Source organism: Narcine bancroftii, chromosome 13 (assembly GCF_036971445.1).
Source record: "Narcine bancroftii isolate sNarBan1 chromosome 13, sNarBan1.hap1, whole genome shotgun sequence".
Taxonomy (NCBI): domain Eukaryota; kingdom Metazoa; phylum Chordata; class Chondrichthyes; order Torpediniformes; family Narcinidae; genus Narcine; species Narcine bancroftii.
The window spans coordinates 60,308,640-60,333,810 of record NC_091481.1 but is presented as its reverse complement, the minus strand read 5'-3'; the positions used below and the strand labels follow the sequence as shown (position 1 = coordinate 60,333,810).

At 40.9% G+C, this 25,171-nt stretch overlaps 2 protein-coding genes across 9 annotated transcripts in view; one reads left to right on the top strand and one right to left on the bottom strand.

The window, feature by feature from the left end:
* LOC138748900 (activating transcription factor 7-interacting protein 1-like) overlaps window positions 1–25,171 on the bottom strand; it is a 135,337-nt gene that overhangs the window by 4,661 nt on the left and 105,505 nt on the right. The window contains exons 11-15 of one of the 5 annotated variants that reach the window (XM_069909802.1): window positions 19,413–19,580; window positions 11,821–11,899; window positions 10,313–10,540; window positions 5,532–5,750; window positions 2,509–2,615 (exon numbers count right to left, since the gene is read on the bottom strand). In XM_069909802.1, the coding sequence (XP_069765903.1) occupies window positions 2,509–2,615; window positions 5,532–5,750; window positions 10,313–10,540; window positions 11,821–11,899; window positions 19,413–19,580 (801 nt within the window). Of the gene's footprint in view, window positions 1–2,508; window positions 2,619–5,531; window positions 5,751–10,312; window positions 10,541–11,820; window positions 11,900–19,412; window positions 19,581–25,171 lie in introns of all 5 variants that reach the window. The other 4 variants (XM_069909801.1, XM_069909803.1, XM_069909805.1 and 1 more) reach the window with 4 other exon arrangements.
* Window positions 1–25,171, top strand: part of ankrd54 (ankyrin repeat domain 54) — an 86,476-nt gene that overhangs the window by 40,644 nt on the left and 20,661 nt on the right. The window contains exon 9 of one of the 4 annotated variants that reach the window (XM_069909809.1): window positions 5,380–9,175. The exons of 1 other annotated variant lie outside the window; for it this stretch is intronic. In XM_069909809.1, coding sequence (XP_069765910.1) covers window positions 5,380–5,476 — 97 coding nt within the window. In that variant the 3' untranslated portion in view covers window positions 5,477–9,175. Of the gene's footprint in view, window positions 1–1,167; window positions 1,202–5,379; window positions 9,176–25,171 lie in introns of those variants that run through there. 2 more of the 4 variants (XM_069909811.1, XM_069909813.1) reach the window with 2 other exon arrangements.

Genomic DNA, 25,171 nt, shown 5'->3' with positions numbered 1-25,171 from the left:
CTCTTTAAAGATTATTTGAAACAATGTGACTGGATGGAACTTTAGAACAGGCATGAAAGGGAAAAGAACAAAGATGCAATATGTGGGTTGAGGCTCACGTGGAGCACTTTAAAAATGCACAGCTGGAATCTGAAGCCAAACTGGGAATGTGGAAGAACTCAATAAGTCGAGTAGCATCTTTGAAAGAGAATCTAGTTAAGGAGTTAGGTCATGGACCTTTCCACAGGAGGAGACCCTCCACAGATGCTGCTTGGCTAGCTGAGTTCTACCAGCATTTATGTTTATCTGATGGCTGGGGGTTGCTAAACATCAATTTTACTGTAGTAAATTCCATTCAAAAATCACTCCAGATTAATGAAAATTTGTGAATCATGAAATGCTTTCTTAATGGCAAAACTATGTGGCAAGCAACCCTTCAGAAGCCTTGGTTCAACCTCATCTGGAGCAATGTTTAACCAGTGGCTGTACAACAGTAACAGTTTACAAGCTTTGTAATAGTTGGCATTTAATATTAACAGAATTGAATGAGATCTTAAACAAATTTGTCTTGGTGTTCCAGAGTTTAGAATAATTCAAGTTTAGACATACAGCACAGTAACAGGCCCTTCCACCCCATGAGCCCGTGCTGCCCAACTACACCCAATTAAACTACAGCCCCCGGTACATTTTTGAAGGGCGGGAGGAAACCGGAGCACCCGGAGGAAACCAACGCAGACACGGGGAGGACGTACAAACTCCTTACAGATTTGAACTCTAATCGTTAGAACTGCGCTGACTGCTACGTTAACCACTGCTGCCCCATGAATGAGGGAATTTAATCAAAGTACCTGACAGTCAAAAAGCGACAAAAGAGTCTGAATAGATTTGACAAAGGTTAAAAGGATTTGAATTTTATTCAAATAAAGTTGGCTACATAGACAGTGCCTTCTTTCCACTTATTTTTTTTTGTCTTCTCTCACTTTCAAGGAAGCTTTGAGAGTTGGTGGGGGGGGGGGGGTGTCGATGAATACTTCTGACAGGTAAAACTAGGGTATGCTGTAAACAAAATTAATCTGGTCAGTGAGCAAATGGGAACAATTTAAGGGCAAGAATAATAACAAAAGAACATGGGAAAAGAATGTAAGAGATGAAAGTTTGTTTCTCATCAACTCGTTTCTCCTCCCACAGATTGCAGCCAACCTGCTGAGTGTTTCCAGTTTTTAATTTTAACTTTCCAGTATCTGCAGTTTCTTTGACATCCACATCACTTCTGCTGATCAGATCATATAAAGTGGATCTTTAAAAAAAATGCTGCCGAGGACATGGTTGGAATGGACATTGTCTTTAAATGGCTTGGAAGGGGAAATTGGAAGTCACAGTGTACCCATCCACTGTCTTTCTCAGAGGCTGAGGCTGTGAGGATGATCGGTTGTTGTGACAGCCTCGCATTATTGTGCCAAATCTCGAGGAGGCTGCACACTGTGGCCAATGTTCACCAGTTAGGGGGATGGGATGACCTGGACAGTATCAAGTTTCAGGTATTAATTGAGCTTCACTCCAGAGACAAAGAAAACACCCAACAGCAAATTTGTGCCATGCAGATGATGGGAAAACTTTGCTGAGTAATTCTCCAGAGAATAACTCTGCTCTTGTTTTTTTGGTAACTGATTTCTACATATTTCCGGTCAATATTAACCCCTGAGATGCTGATCATGGGAAGATCTGATTATGTTAGTGCTGTTAAGCATTGGAAACTCCCATATCTTGTTCTGTACAGAACCATAGAACCCTACAGCACAGAAAACAGCCATTTAGCCCTTCTAGTCTGCTGACCTGCACCCATTCCATAACTTTCTAGATCTCTCCCATCCACGTATCTATCCAATTTTTAAAACTTAAAAGAGTGAACTTGCCTTTACAACTTCAGATGGTAATTCATTCCACACTTACACCACTCAATGAGTGAAAATGTCCACCCTAAACCTTTCACCCCAAAATCATGTCCTCTTGTAGCTGGACTCAATACCTTAATATTTTCATGACTTACACATCTTCCCCCCCCCCCCCCCCCCCCCCTGAGTACAGACAGACAGCGTATGGACATCCCATACATACAAACGAATGCCTGGGAGACCAATGGGGAAGGATTTGCCAGCTGCTGTGAGGCTAACAGGCAGTTTCTGTCGAGTGGGAACAGAGCAGTACTGTGATGCTTCTGTTCCTACGCCGAAATGCAACAATGGGCTGCTACGTCGAGCTGAGCAGAGCTGGAACCTTGAGGAGACTTGCTGAGTCAGAGAGGGAGCTGAAGGCCACTCTTCCAACACTGCTGTTTCTGTGATCCTCTCCCACAACCCATTTTTTCTTCTCTGACGTACAAACAGTTCACTGCCTGGGGAGTTACTGCAACAGGGAGGTGTTCTCACACAATGGCAGGAAAGCAAGTTTAATTCACTTTGTACCAGAGCTGACTGCGGCGAATAATTGGCAAAACTGTCCCTCCAGTGCATAACACTTGCACTGCCTTACCTGTGAAGGACGATGATGAACTGTGAACTGAGGCATATTCGGCATCATTGGGATGGAGATTACATTATTGACAATGTACGAGGTTTGTGGCAGCCGCATGGACATCCCTGCTGATAAAAGACAACACTTTGGAATACTGAGTGACCATTGGACAACAGTGACAGGTTCGAGAATGCTTGGGGATAAAAGGCCGGACTGGAATTAACCGAAACCCAACTTTGTTCAATTATTGTCACCAAAAATTAAAAGTAGGGTTTTTAAAAAAAAATCCAAGAACCACATTGAAGTTTTCTAATGAAATTATAGAAATTTTGTTTTCAGAGTCCCACCAAACAGATTCAGTAACAAGTATGGTATCAGGGCAAGCAGTAAGATTTACTGGAGAAACTCAGCAGGTCACGCAGTATTCTTTTTATAGCAAAGATATTTTACTGCTTTGGGCTGAACCTTTTATCATGAGCTTAAAAACACCTGAATTATGATTTGCTGGGCTTTCAGAAGCATTCACAGTGACTGCAGACTTTCTTGTTTGACCTCAGTAAGATTTTTGCATTAGTTTTCCCATCAGATACTCACTGCTTGAACTTGGGAGGTGAGAACATTAGGTGACATTCTTTAACCCTCATCTAAATGCTGGCTTGGTCTGGCTGCCGAGAAGAGCAGGATGATTCACTTTCAGGAGCTGTGAACTTTTCCACTTCTGACAAAATGAGATATAGTCACTCATCAAGGGCACTACCCAAAATAACTCCTGCAGCAATGTCCCGGGGTTGAGAAAATTCACCTCCACTAATCACTGCCTTCTTTATTTGCGCAAGATCGATTGAATCCTGCAAGGTATATTTAATGCTTCCCATCTTCTCTTCCGAGGAAGAACCCAATGCTGAATTGATGTTTCAAATGTGGTCAGCACCATTTTGCCTTTGGGACTCGGCTTCGCTCTTTGATTGTCCAAGGGTGTAGTGAAGACTGGAGCAGTGGTTTTTAGTAAGCTCAAAACTAGCATGCAACTGCTTTATAGTGCTGTCGAGGGCACCTTCATCTTCTGAGGGGTAAAAGTAGACCAACAGGCAGATGCCACAGCCAGAACAGAGTCCAGAGGTGGCCTCTGCATTATGGAGTCCAGCAATGTGATAAATGCACTGGCTTCAAATCTCCTCTTTGGCTGGGGGGAGGGTCTCCCATCTAATGGCACAGGGCTGTTGGAACCTACTCCTCACACTGCACGAGTCATTTATTTGCTGTTCACTCACTGAGCTCTGACCACCACACGCTGCCTTTATTGAATGCAGTTCTTTGATGAAGCTGATACATCCGGTGCTGCCTCCATGCTTCAGACCTCATTGCACTCAAGATGGCTTTCTGGTTCAACAGCAGTGGTGCTGAGATATGGCAGGTCTATGAAGGTTGGGTGGTATAACTTTGATGCTCCTGACAGCCAACATCATCTCAGTTTCTAGCTGCCAAAATTGGTCCAAGCCTATCCCACTGTGATGACAGTGTCCCACAACGGTGTGCTTGTGAAGACTGGACTTTGGCTCTACAAGAACTTTCCTCAACACATACATCTGCTACAGTGTCTAACAGATTTATCCTTCACCTTGGTTCACTTGCCAGTAGCTACAGAAGGCAGTCTATAGTTCAGAATGATGTAATGCCAGTACTGAGAACCAGGAAAAGGGTCCAAGATTCATGAGGGTCCAATGGTCTTCCTCTTATCCAATTAATACCTTTTGATTTGGATTCCTCCTCCTCCTATTCTTCCCCCTTTCTCTCTCCGGTCTTTATTCTGACACCTTCCTGTTCTTTGCCTATATCTTGAAGAAGGGCTCAGGCCCGAAACGTCAGTACATATAACTTTACCTCCTTGGACGCTGCGAGACCAGCTGAGTTCCTCCAGGGTTTGTGCGTTACGACAATCACAGTGTCTGCAGATTTTTGTGTTTCACGACTTCCAAAAGGACACAGGTACCTAATACTTTGGGAATTTGGAATCAGGGATCGGTGAGGTGCAACTTGGCTATGAGCTCAGGTTCACCACTGAATGGAAGGCCTTGCAGATATTGAGGTTACAAGGGCGCTGAGATTTATGCATTCTTGCTGTCTCAGCAGGGACTCACTTTTGCTTATTTTAATGGCACTGGATTAGGTGTTGTCTTTGTTTGCCAGGCGAATAAAGGAAAGATCTTAAAACCGTTGTACAGGTCACTGGTGTATTACCTCCAGAGTTATTTAAGAATTGATTTATCAGCTGAATCCTCAGTCGTAGGTTAATTTTGGTTCAATTGGTTGGCACGGGTTTAAATGGCCAGCATCGGCCTCTACCACGTTAAAATTTAAAATTTTCACTTTATTGTCATGTGAATTCATGGGGTTTAGGGTCAATGCTGAGGAATTTCAGGATCATGTTTTGCTTATCCCTCTCACAGAGTTTTACTGCTACTTTTGTTCCTACTGACCCAGTCTGCTGATTTAGCCATACAACATGGTAACAGACCCTTTTGGCACACAAGCCCGTGGCAACCAATTAATTAACAGAGAACCCCCCCACCCCAGTCCATTTTTGAGTGGTGGGAAGAAACTGGAGCACTTGGAGGAAATCCCACGCAGAAATGGGAAGAACATACAAACTCTTTACAGACAGCACTGGAATTGAACCCTGATCCCGATCACTGGCAATGTAACAATGTTGCACAAACCGTGGTGCTTTTAATAAAAAGAGCTTTGTATACAGCTCTCCACTTGCAAACCCATGTCTATTATTAATGACCAATGAGATATTTTATTACATCTTTTCAATTATCCTTGGATCAAACGGTGTTTATTTTACTGATCAATATTCTGATAAACGTCTTCCTGTAATCCATGCAGATCGGAAGCACAAGGTTCTGAATACTCACACTCAAAACATTCAAAAGCTCGATATGAGGGATGTCACGCAGGTTTACGTGAATACAACATTTTCTAAAGATTAAATTCGATGTTGACCAGCCAGTTTAAAATGCACCAGAAGCAATTCTTACCACTAGCAGGAGGCTGGGGACTGGGCTGTCGCATTGCCTGGCTCTGCGTCGTGGCAGCACGGACTGCACCATGACTTTGGTACGCGGGGGGTGTTGTGTACACTGCTGGGTTGGTGCTCCCCCGTTGGAGGGTGGGAGGCGGAGGTCTCATCGGCGCTTGTGATGAGGGTGGAGGCATTTGAGGACGGGGATGCTGCAGCATGCTAGCATTTGTTTGCCCTGTGAACAGAACACATTGAATATGAGGATTAATGGTTAGATATTAACAGTGGAGGAACAGAGGGACCTTGGGGTCCAAATCCATACATCTCTCAAGGTTCCTGAGCAGGTTGATAGGATAGTGAAGATGGCCTATGGGATGCTGGGCTTCATTAGTCAGGTGATTGAGTTCAAGAGTCGAGAGGTCATGTTGCAACTCTACAAATCTCTGGTGAGACCCTACTTAAAAAGTGTTCAGTACGTTACGTCCTTATAGAAAGGATGTGGAGAGGGTGCAGAGATTTACCAGGATGTGGCCTGGATTGGAATACAAGTCCTATGAAGCAAGGTTAGCAGAGTTAGGACATTTCTTTTTGAAGTGAGAGGTGACTTCTAAGAGGCACAGATAAAGTAGACAGTCAGCACCTTTTATCCCAAGGTGGGAGGCGCAAACACCAGAGGACAAAGTGAAGGGAGAAAAAATTAGGGGAGACATTGGGGGCGATTTTTAAAAAAAACTCAGAGCTGTGGGTGACTGGAATGCCTTGCCAGGGCGGTAGTGGAGGCTGAAACATTAGGGGCATTTAAGAGCCGTGGATGAAAGCAAAATAGAGGGTTTAGGAAGGGGTTTCGTTTTTTTTAAAGTAGGAATATATAGGTTAGCGCAACCGAGGGCTGAAGGGCCTGTACTGTGCTGTGATATTCCAGGATGCCAGAACTCTCTAAATTGTTATTAAGCCAACACTTTACTTACAGAGAAAGACCTGGTATCTTTCATGGCCTCAAAATGTCTGAAAAGCTTTGCAGTACTTGAAGAGATTTGTTGCTTCTGTTTTTGAGAAATTTGCCCCAGCAGGATCCAACGAGCAGCACACACACACAGACAGAGAGTACTTGAAGCTGGCAAGGCTTTGGGCCTGCACTTGTTGGCAACCTTCATTTGTGGAATAATGCTACTCAATGCAGGAAGAGTAGCACACTAGAACTAGGAGCTGCTCTCAGTCATTAGGGCCTCTCAAGCCTGTTCTGTTATTCAGTAAAACCATGGCTGATCTGATATCCCCTTTTCCCATCACCCTTGAATCAAAATTCTGTGCATCTCATCCTCAACTAATCTGGTGTTGAGGATCACAAAGATTGATGATTTTTGGAAGAAATTCCTCTCCACTTCGTCCTTTGAGGAGGGGCAGCTTAATTCTAAATCCATGTCCTCACGAGGAGAGATGTGCTACAAGCATCCACCCTGACAAGACCCTTCAGAAACCACTTTGATCATCTGTCATTTTATTGACTGAAAGAACAGATCATGCCTCAGAATACATTCCCTACCTCATAGAAATCAATGTTCTCTCAATTGCCTGTAATCCAATATTATTAAATGAAGGGCAGATAAGTATCGTGCACGCCAGGTGTGGTTTCACCAATGCCCTGGCTATCTCTTTCCCCCAATATAACCTTTACTGATTTTTTACAAAATCTTCGATTTTCTCCCAAACATTATCTTCCTCCCCTTTCAATCCGACTCTCCTCAATTAATACAGGTGGACCTTTATTGTGCCCTGAAATTCTTAATATATAATATCTTTACTCAGACTTATGACAAGGAGATGATTATGGACTTCAGGAGGACAAAGGTTGACCATTCTTCACTACACATCAATGGCTCTGTCATGGAGAATACATAGTTCCTTGATGTGTTATAAGGAATAACCCATCCTGTATTCACAACACCTCATTAGACAAGAAGGTGCAGCAGGGCCTATACTTCCTGAGGAGGCTGAAGCAGGCAAGGCTGGGCCTTCATCTTGAGCACCACTGAATAGCTACATTATCATATGGTACAGTAGCTGCAAAGCACTGAACCAGAAGTCTGTACAGAGGAACATTAAAACAGCTAAGAAGATCATTGGGGTCTCCCTTTTCTCTGTCAACGACGTTTACTGGGAACGTTGTCTAACTAGGGCTCAAGGAATTATCGAGGACCCTTTCCATCCAGCACACATCTTGAACCCACTACCAGCATCAAAATCAGTACTGCCAGGCTGTGGAATACATTTGCCTGCAGGTTGTGAGATTGATGAACCCTAACAGAACTATATGTATCCTGTCACTGTAAACCATCCCAAATATTTATATCGATTATTTATATGATTATGAATTGTGTGTGTTTTTGTGCAACGTGGTCTGGAGATATACATGTACAATAGATAATAAACTTGAACATGAAATATTTCATTTAATGCCACTGTACCAATTTTCCCAGACCACAATAAGGAAAACACTACTTTCATATCTTTGTAACTATCTTCAGGTTTAAGGAACAAGTTTCAGATCCAAGTTCCTCACTCTAAAACTGAACATGAAATTTTATGTAATGATCACTCTTCCCCGGCGAATCCCTGACGATTGGAAAATAATCCTGTCTCATCTCACATAACCAGATCCACAAGAGTCCTCAATATACTCCATGCCAATTTGATTACACTTCTCTTTGTAAAAATTAAATTTTGCCAACCTTTGCAGTACATTTTGAAAACTCCTGATTTACATTCTTCCTACAGTACGGCTGGTTACTGTTTAGGAGCTGTAAGTTTATTGACACCAATCATTTCTTTCCCCTGTCTTTTCTCATCTCCATGTCGATCTTCTGAGCCAAGATCACTTTTCACAATTGTATGTGCCACCCTTTCTAACAGAACTATAGAAAGGAGAGAACAAATACTTGAGTCTTTTTCGCAGCTTCAGATGTCCTAAAGCTTTTTTTAAAGCGATGGTAATCGTGGCAACAGAGGAAATCTGCGAATGCCGCAGGATGTTCCCACAGACATCATCGTGACAATGTACAAAAAACCTCTTTTGTGAACTTAAAGATCAAAATTCTCCTGTTTTTCTTCAAATAATGGGGATGATTCAAGTCAACCACGAGGATTCATCAGCTAGAAGTTCTTTTTCTGTTTCGATCCACTGAGATTAAAAATCAATTATTTTTAGGAGTGAAACAAGTACTGTTATCCGGAATAACGCAACTGTCAGCATCAAGCAACCAGCGGAAAAAAAGGTAAAAACGTGCAAGTTTAAAATGATCAAAGTAAATGTTCTCTGAAATAACACATGAGCCTTTGGTGAAGATGGGAGCCAATATTCAGCCGGCGGAGGGCCTTGGTTGTGATCGGCTGTTTGAATCAAGTTGTGCCCAGGAAGAAGAGCTGGTTGATGCTGCTCACCGTTGGGGTGAATCCTTATCCCTGCTTAGTACGAATTGCACCGGTCAGAGTATATCTGTAAACTCGGGGAGAGCAGGGTTTAATTATCTACAGTGTTATTGTTGGTCTTTCTGGCAGCTCTGTAGAGGGGGAGGAACCTGCAGATGCAGCGACGGTTAAATGTTTTCAAAGAAAGTGACTGAAAATAAAGCAAAATGCTTTAAGGTTTATATATTCATGCAAGTGAAGTTTGTTCAGTGTAGTATTTTTGTCTTTTAAATTGTTTATTCATAATGCAAATGTATTAGGCATTGTAAAATAAGTCTCAAGCAAATGGAAAATGCACTTATCTGGCACCTACCAATCCCCATAGATGCCAGATACCAGGACTGTACAAGTATTCTGCATTAGTTTGTGTGTTTGGAAATAGATCAGGACAGTTCTATGGTCTATCACCCTTGAGCCCATAAGATTTCTGTGTCAACAGCACAATGGATGCTGTTCCCCATCCATTGTCTTCTTTGTGGCATTGAGGAACAGCAAGATTTCAGTGGAATGGAAGACTGCAGGTTGTCAATATCTCACCTTGTATTCTTCAGGCCTCTATACCGCCCCCCCCCCCCACCCCTCCACCCCAGTCATAACTCATCTCTACCACCCTGGGTCCCTGATGTATTCTACCCAAACCTGACCATCCAGAACTCCGCTTTCAACCCACCCACCCTAAAACCCAAAATTCTGCTGCTATTGTGTCACTCGCTGACCCTCTAACCTCCAATCTTGAAACTGTGCGACTGAGGTTTGCAGAGGGGCAGGGCAGGAGGAGGGAACTATAAAACAGCTATTGCCACCTTGCTCCTAATCCTATTAAGATGCAGTCGAATTCTTCAGTACAACAACTTAACTAAAATTCAAGCAACCAGCCTCATGCAACCAGCAAAACAATTACAGAAAATAGGTAAAAAATATGGAAGTTTAAAATTGGTGTGCATCGCCGTTCATTCGACAATCATGCAACATGCAATGAAACAATATGCCAGTATCTCAATTATATTATTTCTTTAAATTTAGAGATACAGCAAGGTAACAGGCCCTTCTGGCCCTCGAGCTTGTGCTCCCCATGTACTCCCATGTGACTAATGAACCTACCAACAATGTACAAATATGGAATGTGGGAGGAAACCCACACAGACACGGGGAGAGTGTACAAACTCCTTACAGACAGCGCCGGATTCGAACATGGGTCGTGGTGCTTTAAAAGCATTAGTCTAACAGTGCCACTCTCATTCTGATTATCCGTCCCTGCAACCCAGCCAACTCTTCCAGCATGCAAATCCCCAGACACAATTGGAAACTGATGTTTAATGTTGGATCCAATACCTGGTAATACTCTACCTGCAGACACACTGTGCACACTGGCAGTTTGTACGGATAACCCAATCGTACTCGTGCTGTACTGGCTTGCAGACAAATGAGTCTGTGTAGAGGTCTGCTGGGTGGGGATTCCAGGAGGAGCTGCAGGTGGCCGGACCTGGGCCTGGACAGTGGGCACTGGAACCAGAAGCTGGCTCGTTCCTTGGTTAACAGGCTGACTGTGTTTCCTGGCACCTAGGCAAGAAAAGAACATGCCAAAAAAAAGTGAAAAACAGAAGTCCCCAATGATGAAGTAAAAATACAATGCTGGGGAAACATAATAGCAAGAGTAGGCCATTCAGCCCATTGAGCCTGTGGTGCCATTCAATGAGATCATGGCTGATCTAATGATCTACCTGCTTATTGCCCCACATCCCTTAATTCCCTTGTGCAAAAATCTATCCCACTTTGTCTTAAATAATATTTACTGACTAATATTTACTAAGCCTCCACTGCTTCAATGGCCAGAGAATTCCATAGATTCACCACCCTCTGAGAAAAGCAGTTCCTCCTCATCTCCGTCCTGAATCTACCACCCTGAGGCTATATCCCCCCCCCCTTCTAGACTCCCCATTTCAATGGAAACAACTGACGTACCTCTATCTTATCTATGAATTTTATAATTTTAAACATTTCTATAAGAACTCTGTTCATTCTTTTAAATTCCAACGAGTACAGTCCCAGGCAACTCAATCCCTCTTTAAAGGCAAACCCCCTCACTTCTGGAATGAACCTGCCTGCAGAGCCAGTACATCTTTCCTCAAGTACGGAAATCAGAACTGGACGCAGTACTCCAGTAGCTTGTACAGTTGCAGTATAACCTCCCTGCTCTTAAATTTCATCCCTCTAGCAATGAAGGCACCTTGATTACCTGGATGAAAGGCTCAAAACCAAAATGTTGGTTATGTATCTTTAGCTCTACTATATACGGAATGCTAGGTAACCTGCTGAGTTTCTCCAGCAAGCCTATAATGTAACAACCATCACCACCTACAGAGAGCGGCTTTAATATTTTGTCTACACAAAATGGCAGAAAATAAAGAAGTTAAAAATTGGTGCCCCTAGCGGTTAGTTTGCTAATCAGGCAAACCGCAGTCTCAAACAACCATAAGATTCACTTATCTGGCATCTACCAATCCTCATAGGGGCAGGATATTGGGGTTTTTACTGTAGATGGTAGAAGTATGAAAGAAACCAAATTAACTGGAAGGGGGCCCATAAACTTTGAGCAGAGTCCTAAGGGGGCAATTTGAGAAACTGCTGCATTGGAACCAGGCATTAAAAATGCACTTGGCTTAAATGGAATCCTAAAATATGGTTTCCAAAGGAATGTTTGCTGATGGAAGTTGCCAATAAAAATATGCAAAATAAACCCACCAAGCAGTTATTCCACCCAAGGGGAGGTTCTGCATCAAAACACGGCTGAAGTCGTTAAGAACCAGAGGGAGGTGGTGGAAGTTTGCAATGGACCATACCTTGAGTAGACATTTCGTCTTCATCATCACCCGTAAGGTCAATGACAGCTCCCATGTCACTTCCTCCTGTCTTTCCGCTCTGAAAGAAAAAACTGTTGTTTTGCGATGGGATTCCTCGAGTCACAATGGGTTACACATCAACATCTGTTCATGTTACCATAGAGACCTGGCGAGTGTGAGTGCCGTTGTGGCAGCTCATCACCTTCTGTGGTTTCATTTTAAGTCTTGATAAGTGACAATTTTATTCTTCCATAAACTATTAACAGGTAGTATTATGTTGCAAATAACAAAAATCTATCACTATGGACAATCACGAGTCTTAATAACTGTGCTAATCTCTTTGAGAATCTATTTCCAACCAAGAAACTCTTGTCACCATCACATCACAAGATTGCAGCCTGTTTTGCCCCCATCCAGAAAGATGGACCCAAGCTCCACCTAATACCTTTGTAGGATACTCATCCAAAAAGAGGTGTGTCGGGGGTGGGGGAGGGCTAAAGAAAGCCACTAGGGGTTGCAGCCTCTGGGGGAACAGCAGACTGGCGCAGGGAACCAGTAACGGGGAGAACACTCCCCATTGAGGAGAAGTAGAGGAGAGGATCCCAAGGTAGCGGCTGAAGGACACATACAGGCAGTGATGGTTTGAACTGAAGACTGTGGCTACAGAGGCTGTTGGAGCCGCTGAATGTGAATCCATTTAAACCAAACGATTCTGAGACTTTTGCTTCTCTTCCTCTAACTGTAAGGGGTGCCAGGCAATCCTAATGGCGAATCTTTGTCTGCCTTATGGCAAACTAAAGGCTATTTCATGTAATATCACGTCTGTGTTATTACACGACAAAAAATAGAATCTGATTAATTCCTTTCTTCCTCATCAGTTTCTAAATTTTCAACAATGATTTGTTTGGTTGCAAAGCAAATTTTCTTGCATCTAAAGGGCAAACTAGCGAAAACCTTAAATTCTTGAAAACAACACCATGCAATGTTCTGTTTATGAGCAATCCTTTTATTCCTGCTGTCCGAGATTCTAACAGTGCTAGATTTCTGTATATGCTAATTAAATTTACTCAGGAACCTTTTTAAAATCCATGCAATGCAAGAGATAGGAAGCTGAAATTTGATTCTTTGGGTCAAGTTCAGTAAGATCAGGGCTGGTCCTTTAGCACAGTGGCACGCACCTTCCTGAACTTTATTCCCTGAAACAATGTCTATTCTTCTGTTTTCCATCTCAGATGTTCTATAACCCATCTCATGAGTAATTTCCTCAATTTCACTCGATATATGACCTAACTTTTACAACAGTTTTGATAACCTAACTGGTCTAATGTTTATGCTCCATAAAGTACTTCATCTCAACTTAAGAGTATAACTTTTGTTAGTTTGTACAATATGTTTTCCATTTAAGTAGATCTATGTCATTTGTTTCAAAAGTGTTTCATGGCAATATGTTTCACATTTTTATCACTCTTTTGATGAAGATGTTCTTAAACTCTCTGATGGATTTAACATTAACTGTTCTGTTTTTAACAACCTCTTAATTTAGAACTTCATACTAACTTCTTTCAGCTCTACCCATTAAAATTCCTGTATCTTTCTTGCATCAGTTGCTAACCTGGCAGGACTAGTTCTTGCTCTTTAAATAATGGAGTAATATTTGTAAAATTTCCAATTCAATGTGCAAAATCTTGAGTTATATGGAAAACCAGGACTGATACATCTATTCCATTTGTTGACGATAAAGATAATAACCACTGGATCATCAAGATTTGGTTACCTTCATATCCTCCATGAATGTTTCCACCCCCCACCAACCCCAGATCAATATTAACATCAGAAAGCACTTTCCATTTTGATTTTCTGGCTCTCATGTGTGGCTGATCTCTTTTCTCACCCGTAAAAAGTACTCATTTAACACCTGTATTGCATTCTCCCTTTGTCTACTGAATTCAACAATTTCAAGTGACAAACTTTTCCTGTTTGTGCAAGAACTGGCCATATCCAGCGTACGGTCAGCCACCTATAACAAATTCAGTTTTCTCCTCCTCGATCTGATTATTTCCAGAGAAACACATTTAAATGTTGAGAGGATTTGGCTGTAATGAGCAACAACTTTGTTTAAAAAAATCAAACCCCGATTATTAGATTGATTATACATCATCTAGTTGAGGATGAGCAAAAGAAATGAAAATAAACTGTTGCCTCCAGACTTAACTATTTGAATGAATTCCTGGCCACAACTTTTGGTCTCTCTTCTATTAATTTGAGATCATCCAAAATCATTTTGCATATGCTCTAACCAAAACATTCCTTTTCTCCACCGGCCCCACCCTTCGTGCTTTATACTGGTTCGAGTTAAAGATGATCTTGATTTTAAAATGGTCCCTATGGCATACGGATGTGAGAGGAAAGAAAAAGTTTGAAAACCACTATTTTAGAAGCATTGGATTTACATTACTCGACCAATAATTCTGAGGCCTTGACAAATGCTCCAGAGACAATTTGCACCCCACCAAGATATATATTTAATGTCTTCAGAATAACCAAACCAGTTCACAGCATTCTATTGGGAAGTTGTGCACTTAGTTCTTTATAGATTCGAGACGCATAGGAAAGTGGTGAACTCTTAATTCAAAAGTCCTGGGATGCACTTGGTTGTATTACCATCAGGCACTATGGGAATATTGCACAAGAGAGATAGAAGGGGCTCAGGACAGCTCAGCAGTATCTTCTCAGTGGCAATATGTGATTCCAAAACCTGGGTGAATGAATACAAAAAAGTCTTCAACAGTCTGGCTCTATGAAGTGGACCAGGAATGAAGTGTTTTGAAAGGCTGGCAATGAAGCATACCAACTCCTGTCTGAGCAGTGACATGGATGGTTCCAGTTCGCCTATCGTAGAAACATCTATGGTGGATGCTATCTCACTGGCACTACACGAAGCCCTGGAACACCTGGATGGCAAAGAGTGCTCTTTGTTGACTACAGTTTAACACCATCATCCCCTCAAAAATGATCAGCAAACTCCAAGACATGGAAATTAACACCCCACTGTGTATTGGATCATGGATTTTCTCATCTCCAGACCACAATCAGTGAAGATTGGCAAGAACTTCTCCTCCACAATCTTCATCAATACCAGAGCTCTATAGGGCTGTGTTCTTAGCCTTCTTCTCTACTCACTTTCCACCTACAACTGTGTGGATCGTTACGACAATAACACTATCCACTAAAGTTTCCAATGATACCACGGTAGCGGGTTGTATAAAGGAAGGGGATGAATCAGCAGATAAGGATGGGGATTGAAAACTTGGCTGAACTGCACGCAACGAGCAGCAATAGATAATGAACCAGACAGTGTTTAATTTTAAAACACTAATTTTATTTCTTACTCTTAAACTATACTTAACACTAAATCTATCTCCAGCTATGCGTAGGTGCGTGCGCGGGTTGGTGCGTGTGCAAGGTATACCCAGACCATTACAGTCCAGGCCAAAATCTAGAAAGTTACTTCGAACTTCAGTCTTTTAAATTCAGTGTTGAGATTTGATGCCCAGAATTAATGTTGAACTGATGGGGAGACTGGAGTTGTCGCTGCTACAGACTCATGAAGTCTTCTTGCGTTTCCTTTGAAGAAATGTCCATCCACACAAGCTGTGGTCACAACACTCCTGGTCCTTTTGTAGGCAAGACTTGAACTGGGCGGCCTCCACGAAACCTCCAACACCCTGGCACCAGTGGCTCTAAGTACCTTCACTGCTAGTCACACTTAAAACGAAGCGGTCTCTCCAAGTGACCTCCACTATTGGTCACAATCAAAATGAAGCACTTTGCTTCCCAAAAAGACCCTCCTGGCACAGATCAATCCACCAAAAAGGTCCAGTCATTCCCAGAGCTGACTTTGCTCTGAATTCCACAGAAGTGGTTGGACACAAGAGCTGCTTCAAAAAAGCCGCTTTCTCTTCAGCAGCCAGAATGGTTCCCCCTTTACAAAATCACAGTGTTTTTGGAAATGTATTGAATTCAGGTCAGACTGTAACAAACCTTTCCTCAGTTCTTCCAATGTATCGAATTATCACTTGGCTGCGACTTGTGTTGTGCTTGTGTGAAATGTTAAATGTGACCGTTCATCCCCTCCTGTCTATACTATTCCTTATAGCGATTATCTCATTTTACTAAAATGGGACCTCATAATAGGACCAACAACAAATTTGCACTCAAATTCACCAAAATTAAGGAGCTGATTGTTGACCAGGAAAGGAATGCCAGAGTGACGAATGGAGGAATCAGAGGTGGAGAGGGTGAGTAAATTTAGGTTCTTGGGAGTCACTATCTAACAGGATCTTTCCTTGGCTAATACACCAAGGGATAGCACTGTGACGAAAGCACGTCAGTACCTCTGCTTCCTCAAGAGTTTGTGGAGATTTGGTATGACACCAAAAACCCTGGCAAATTTCTAGTGTGAAATGTGTCTTGACCGGCTGCATCACGGTCAGGTCTGGGAACACCAATACCCCTAAGTGTTAAGATCGCCAAAAGGTAGTGGACACAGCCCAGGACAACATAGGCAAAACCCTCTCCACTATTGAGTGCATCTACAGAGAGCGGCGCCATTGGAGGGCAGCAGCAATCATCAAAGACCCACACCACCCAGCATGCACTCGGTTCTCTCTGCTGCCACCAGGAAATAGATGTCACAAGACTCATACCACCAAGTTCAGGAACAGCTGCTCCCCCTCCACCATCAAACTCCTCAACAACAAACTCAATCAGACTCATTTAAAGACTCTTACTTTTGCACTTTATTGATTTTCTTTTATACTCTCCGTATGGCAGTTAATTTGCTTACATTCATTATCCGTTAACATTCTTTTATTTGTTTATGCTGTGTACAGTTTATTTTTTGTACTACCAATTAGTGGTAATTCTGCCATTCCCGCAGGAAAAAGGAATCTCGGGGTTGTATGTGATGTCATGTACGTACTCTGAAAATAAATCTGAAATCTGAATCTGAGGTGCAATTGATAGAGAGATTAGGGTGGATTATGGCTTAACCATGTAAAGTAATGCACTACACTCCACATAGACAAATAGCTTATGGATTTTTAAAAAAAAAGAGACAGTGGCACAAACTGGTGCAAAACAAGATTGGCGACAGATTGTACAAGGACAGAAAAGATCCAATTGAAACAACCACATGTAGAACAACTAGCTGGGGGTTGGAGAGTTGAGAGGTAACCAGTGGGCATGACTGGGTGGAATAGATATTCAAATGCAAACAATAAGCGATAAAAGACCTTATAGTGCAACAATGGAAAGTTTACAGCAGGAAAGACCAAAGTTGGTTGCAGTATGGGGAAACACTTAGACACTATTGCAACTTATCACAAGGGCGGGCCACTTACAGGAAGTGAGAGTTGTCAAATCCCATTGATCAGTGTAACATTATGTTTAAATCACACAGCATAGTAGTGCAAAACATCCTTAGGTTAAATTTAATGTTTTGAATATACACGAAACCAAAGATTAAGTCATCTGTTCTCTTTAAAAGTTGGACAGTATAGAAACACAAATGAAACCAGCTTGTTGAAAAACATTGCAGACATTCAGCTTGATACATCATTGATATCTTCCACCTTCAACCTTTAGCAGATGATCACTCATCATTGATTACAAGAAAATAAAACTATTAATAGGTAGACAAACAGCCAGAATTTGGGACTCTCTGTGTAAGTGGCCGCAGAAGCATACTTCAACGTCAGTTAGAATAGAAGACAAAATAGCTGACTGAAGTACAAAGTGGGATCCAGTATACACCGTGCACAATAAAGCTATAGTGTTCAGTAACATCGACAGACACGAGGATCAAATACTAATCAAAACTGAGCTGGCAGTCAACTCAGTCCATATCGTGAAGTTACATTCTCATTCGTTATTGGCTATTTATAATTAAACAGCATTCAAGATGCAGGCACTCTCCGGGTTATGAACGAGATCTGTTCCCAAGTCTGCCTTTAAGTCGAATTTGTAGATAAGTCAGAACAGATACATACAGTTTTTATTTAGTGTCAGTTAGTCAAAGGTTTGTCTTAGTATATAGAATATATTTTACCTTCTTATGCATGTAAAACTACTGGAGTCAATTTTTTGAAGTAGGCATCCAGGGATGTTTGTACAGAGCTTTTCTTGTTTTGTCATAAATAGTCGTGTAGCTGTTTAGGGCCTTGGTAACTGCACAGTAAACTTTGGTGAATCTCTCCGTATTAGGATCTTGCTTCTTTAACTTCACCATCCCTGCTTAATGAGACGAAAGACTTCAGCTAATTCCTTCGTCAAAAACTCTTTTGGTTCTGGAGTTTTTAGGTCCCAGTCTTCTTCCTCAAATACTATCATCTGCTGCTCTAGTTCCATGTCTTCATTGTTCAGTTCTTTGGTATGGGAGTCGAGCAACTCTACATCATTTTCATTGATGTCTAACTGCAGTTGATGACCAACATCAACCACAGCTTGCCTGGCTTTGGTGATGTTGTCAGCTGAAAAGCATGCGAGAATTGGGGGCACAATTTGTTCCATACACCTTTCATATTTGACTGCTTCACTTCACCCCAAGAATCAGCAATATTTTTGATGGCATCACAGATGTTACAATTCATCCAGAACTCCCTTGAGCTCATCACATCATCTTGGTTAGCCTTGACTGCTTGTGAAAAGGTCCGCTGTAAATAATAGGCCTTAAAGGAGGCCGTGACACCCTGGTTCATTGGCTGAAATAGCAATGTGGCATTGGGGGGTAAAAATACAACCTTTACATTGGGGTGAAGGTCATTTGAAGTGCTTGGATATCCAGGTGCATTGTCAAGCACGAGGAGGATTTTGAAAGGAATTTTCTTGGCCAAGCAATAATGTTCAACAACAGGGACAAAATAGTTCAAGAACCAATCTTCAAAGATTCCAAATAATAGGAAGGGATGCATTATTGATATGGTGAAGTTCCCTTGGATTTAGGGACTGATACACAAGCAAAGGCTTTATCTTGAAATCCCTGGAGGCATTACCCCCTCCCCCCCTTCCACACAAGCAATAATGTTAGCCTATCCTTCGATGTCTTATGCCCTGGTGCACTTTTTTCCTCTCTCGAAATGTAGGTCCTAGCAGGGATTCCCCCCCCCTCCCCCCCACAAATTCAGCCAGTCTCATCTACATTAAATATTTGGTCTGGCCAATAACTTTCCTCCTCAATAATCTTTTTTCCAGCATGCAGGAAAATCACTTGCACTCCTTACATTGGCCCTCGCTGCTTTACCTTGCACTTTTATATCATGTAAATTTGCCCTCACTTTGAAACGATTGAACCAACCCCTACTCGCAATAAACTTTTCATCATACTCATCTACACGGGCAGCTTTTAAATCAGTGAAAAGGCTTCGAGCCTTTTCTTGCACAAAGGTCAGGCTAACGGGCAGATTACGCTGATTTTGATCATCTAACCAAATTATCAATCGCCTTTCCATTTCAATAATTAAACCTCTGCGTTGCTTAGCAATAATTGTATCTTTCATTGAGGCAGGGCCTTTCACGTGTTCCATTATTCTCACTTTATTCTTTAAAATTGTTCCGATCGTTGACCGACTGTAGCCTAACGCTTTTCCAATGACCGATGGCGTTTCACCTCTTTCCGATCGCTTTATTATTTCCACTTTATTTTCAATCGTGATCGTTTTCCTTTTCTTTGATGAAACACCAGCACTTGCATTGGATTTACGCTTTGGAGGGAGGGTTACAAGGGTAAATAAGAGAAAAATTTAAGCCAAATACAAAGTTACGCCCTCAACACAGTGTTAGCGGCAACGAGATCTGAATTAAAATGGCGGACAGCGTTCTCCTTCCTCGAGTTGACGAACCACTGAAGCCTCATGTTGACCATTCGAAAGCATGAGTTGTCCGTAAGTCGGACGTTCTTAACCCAGAGACTTACTGCACATTCCAGATGAAACTTAGTTTAGTGACAATATGTCAGTGTAGAATCGAACTGCTCCGGCCAGCCTAAAATGTCAGAATAGAATCGAACATCTCTTGATTCTGCCTCCCAATATTGAATGTTAGTGAGAATATTATGTTACAGACTGGCGATGTGTTTTCTTCCTGTACAAACGGGGGGAGAGTTAAAGCCTTTCAGATATATTGATGAGACTCACTTTTTGAAAAAAAAACCATCCACAACTTGTTTTGATAAGTCAGTTTCACTGTAAGTGATTAATTGAATAACACTGCAATACCTATTCCACTACAGAACACTTGGATTATCAATTTTGTTTTGGTTTTCGTACATAATCAAGCCATCAGTTCTCAAAACCGTACGTTTGTAAAGAGTGTAGAATTGACAACTGTAAAATCATAATTTTTATTATATAACGCCATGGTCATGTGTAAAATCTGAATGGTTAGAACTCGTGCATTATTCAGGAAAATGCACTGTTCTCCTTCATTTTAAAAACGAGCGCCACCTGCTGAATTCATTTCATTAAACAATAGGCCGAAAGACCGAAATAAAGCACTATTTTACAATAAAGCCACTCCAGTTAAATCCTGGCCTTAGCCAGTGTTCTAGGTCACAACGATCTCAGTTATCCATGAATAACCCCAAAGCAATGCATTAATCACTATGTCAATGCCATTTAAACTTAATACATTAAGCTGCGGTAAATTAGCAATTACTAGGCATCACAATATGATTATCAGCCCAATTCACTGCTACGTGCACCACAGATTGGATCAAAATTCTCAAGTACACAGTTAACAAAAACAAAATGACAACAGCTGCTTCTCGGCGTTATATAATAGCAATAATGAAGTGGAAGGCGTATATTTTTGAATGCACATTGTATAGCTGCTCTTTACGTCCCAGGTATTCTGAACAAACATCAAAACCGTGGCGGGTGATTCAGATTTCAATATTGTAATATTTTCCACTCTTGGGCACAGAAGACAGTCAAATTTAGATAGAGTAAAATTAAATCTAGTAATCAGTATAATGTTAAAAACAGTCCATGAATTCCAATATAATATCTTAAGATAAAATGGGGTCTAGGAATACAAACTGGTGCAGAAGACATCACCTGCTCCTCATTTTTATCCCTATAAACAGCATACAATTGTCAGGCTAAATTAAATTGTGCAATTGTTTGGCTTCAAACATCAACTACTATAAGGTTGGGACATGTAATATCTGTTTATTAATTCCTTATTTAGTGTTTTCCTTTCACTACTTTCTCAGAAGGAAAATTGTCTGAATTGTTTATGTGTATGGGGAGTTTGTGATGTGGGGATTTCATCATAGCAAAAATACTTTTGACAATCCTAGCTGAGTCTACGATTTAAAAGTAAGTAAATTTAGGGGTAAATAGTTTGAAGTATATTTGCACAGGAAAACGTGTACAGCATTAACAAAAGTGCTTTGTGAATCTGGTGTCTAATAATATGCAGTAGTTTGCTGCTCAGATTATTCCCCCCCCCCTTCAAAAATTACACATTGGAAGAGTTCTTTCACCAATAGGCTCATGTTTTTAACAACTTTTGTTTTAGAATAAACAATATTGAAATGAATTTTCTTCCACCCAAATAATTTAAAGCTGCCAATTTTGCTTACACCCTTCTCATGCTCAGAATACAAGGCAGAAAGTATTGTGCATGAGAGATGGTAAAATGACAGAAGATTTGATCAGCCAGTGCACTATTTGCTCATATACACCTTCTTACTCATTATTATTTTGGGTGAACATATAACAATATATATATTGCATATTTCTAGATTGAATTTTTAAAACTGGCAACAACTAAAGAAAAATACAAAATATTTTACAATATTATTTATAAAAGCAATAACTGATTTTGAGTTTTTGATGATTGAGGTAGCATTTCCCCGGAATTTTTATTTTAAAATAAATAATTTTTTCAACCTGCAATCAGGTCTAGGGCAATCCTACAATGAGTAGAAATGAGCTAGCATTGCTAACTGAATGAGCTCAGCTAGTGACCACAAATCTCAGTTGTTGCAATGAGCAAATATAGTAGAATTTTCATAGTTTCTAATTTCTTTATTCCTAATTAAAGGTAACGGTTCCATTATTGTACGTAATACTACATTTAGAATTAACATACATGAAAATCTTTAACTTTGTCTACTGTAAGGAAGACAGAGAGTTGCTACTTGTCCAGCGCCCCTCACAGAAACGAGGCCCCAGCGAGGAAGAAACACGTGATCTCTGGTTTACAAGGCCAGTGCTTTAACCACTGAGCTATCGGAGCCTGCATTTTTTAAACCTCATCACATAATGCAGTAATATTGCACTGCAATGTCGACGCAGCTGATCTCTTCTCGGATACATTCCAACTTGCTGAACGTTGATTGCTAACTTTTGTTTTTGAATTTTATATTTGATATCACAAAAATGAAACTATACCCATTTTCTTGGAAATCATTACACAGAAATGATGTAGGAACTCAGCCGGTCTTGCAGCGTCCATAGGTCTCAGGCCTGAAACGCCGGTAATACACTGACTGAGTTTCTGCAGCATTTTGGTGTTTTGACTACAATCACAGCATCTGCAGATTTGCATCTTTCACTTCTGGGTAATCATGCCTGGATCAAAAGAAATTGCAACACAATTGCTAAGCAATCTCTTGGCTGACAGAAGCACACAACTTACATATTCAAATCCTATCAAGGTAAACTGAAAAACTGAATTGTGATTTACTTTTTGCCCTCCTTAATTAATACATAGAATTAATTATTGAATAGAGCATTCTACACAAAGAACTTTGTGACAGCTTCAAAATATATTTTGTTTTCTTTTGAAAGCTCATCTCTTCTGAGTTTTCTGTTGTACTGACAGATGATGGCTATTATTTCATGGGCATCAGCCCTTTATGAGGTAACAAACTGGTAATGAAACGGGAAGCTGTACATCATAATGGTTATACAATACAGAAACAGGGCCATCTCAGCCAATGTTGAACAAAATATCCCTCTTCTCTGCATTTGGACCACAAGCATTAGCTCTTCTTTTCCATTTAACTGTCCAAAAGTTTATTTTTAATGTAATTGCATCTTTCTCTATCACCTCCTCATCCATAGATCCTTTCATACATTCATCACCCTCTAAGGAAAAAACTTGCCCTAAAATCTGGATAAAAATTTCCCCACTCATCTTCCATTTTGTTTTGGACTTCCCTGCCCTGTGACTATCTACCTAACCCTATGCTCCTCAATGTTATAAACCTTACAAGTTCACCCCTCAGCCTCCTTAACTCCAGGGAAAACACTCCTAGCCTCTCCAATCTCTCCCTGTAACTCAAACCCTCCAGTTATGGCAACATCCCTGTAAATCTTTTACACCCCCCCCCCCCCGCCTCTCTTAATTACGTTCTTCAATTTACCTTCATGTGGGCAAATAAAAAATTGAAAAGGCCTCACAAGTGGAAACAAAATCCAATGCAACAGCAAAGACACAAGAGACCAGAAAGACTCAGTGCAAAATTGGCTGAACTTAAGTAGGGCACCAATCAAATGTGTTACCATGGGCTCCCATGCCTTTGGGTTGTCACTTGATCTTAGCTGTTTGTAAATACTTTAAATGTGCAAGTGTAATGTATAATCATATCTCACACATTTAATGGTAAATTACAATAAGAAAGACAATCTGCAACCTAAGCTCCAAGAATTCCAAAGTACTTAAATAACAAGGAAAACAAATGCACACTAAGAACTAGATTTACATTGCTCCCCAAATATATTGATGATGAAATATAGGGATTTTATAAATTAAGTTCCAGAATCACTGGTGTACGATCCAGATTTCATTGGGGAAATCAGAGGTGGAGAGGGTGAGCAAATTTTAGTTCTTGGGAGTCACTACTTCGGAGGTTCTTTCCTGGACCCAACACACTAATGGCATCGTGAAGAAAGAATGTCAGCGTCTCTACTTCCTCAGAACTTTCTGGTGGTTTGGTATGACATTGGAAACCCTGGCAAATTTCTACACGTGTGCTGACTGGCTGGATCATGGTCTGGTATGGATACCCTTGAGCATATCTTGAGAAGGTAGTGGACATGGCCCAGGACATCAGAAGCAAACCCCTCCCCACCATTGAGAACATCTACAGGGAGGGAACGCTGCCATCGGAGAGCAGCAGCAATCATCAAGGAACTACACCATCCAGCACACGCTCTGTTTCGCTGCTACGACAAGGAAAGAGGTGTCGGTGCCACAAGACTCGCTCCACCAGGTTCAGGAACAGCTGCTATCCCTCCACCATCAGACTTTTCAACGACAAACTCAATCATGGACTCAATTTAAGGACTCTTACATGTGGAGTTTATTAATTTAAAAAAATTCTCTCTGTATTGCACACAGTTTGTTTACATTCGTTATGTTTACAGTTCTTTGCTTACATGCATATGTTGTGTGCAGTTTTTTTTGCACAACCAATTAAGTGGTGATTCTGCCTCGCCTGCAGGAAAGAATCTCAGGGTTGTATGTGATGCCATGTACATGCTCTAACAAAAGATTTGAAATCTGACTTTTAAATAGCATTGGACAAAGATCTTAATCTTTAAATAGTGGAGGAGACTATTTTTGTAAAGAATGCCCAATTAAGTTATATGCTAAACTGAGATTTGTCCAGGTTTGGATATGTAGTTATTAATAACCTCTGGCACTGTAAAATTTAGGTGGGCAAGGAGAAGCGTCCTACCTAAGCATCAGATTCAGAATTATAGTTGCAATGAACACCAGCCAAGAATATATTTAATCTCATGAACAACTGCTACAATGCAGAATTTATATTGGGATTGGCATAAACTTGCACTCTTGCCAAAATACAAGTATGATACTTTGTTAGTAATGGCATTTGGAGTTTACATTGCAAATTTAACTAATAGACTTTATTCTGCACAACTGTTTTGCTTAATTTAGTTGTCCATAAATTTCCATACACTGACATAATGATCAAAACTTATTAACCCTAACTACATTTAAAAATGCCAGTCAATAATGCTATTCCATGTAATGTACCTAAATATTTTTACCTTTTAATGCTCTGAATATGTTTTACAGCTTTGACAAGTTCTGCATAATTACTTTGCAATTGTTACTAAATAATTAGCATAAAATACACTGGGAAAAGCTTTCAAGCAGCCAAATATGCAAAGCCATTTTGGGTGAAAGAAGAAGCATGTATTAAAAGGGCAAGTTGGTACTCATCTTCAAAACTGATCATCTCCATTTGTTCCTCAAGTAACATGCATGCCTGGTAATAATTAATTGTTGCCAGTTCAAAAATATATACATCTGG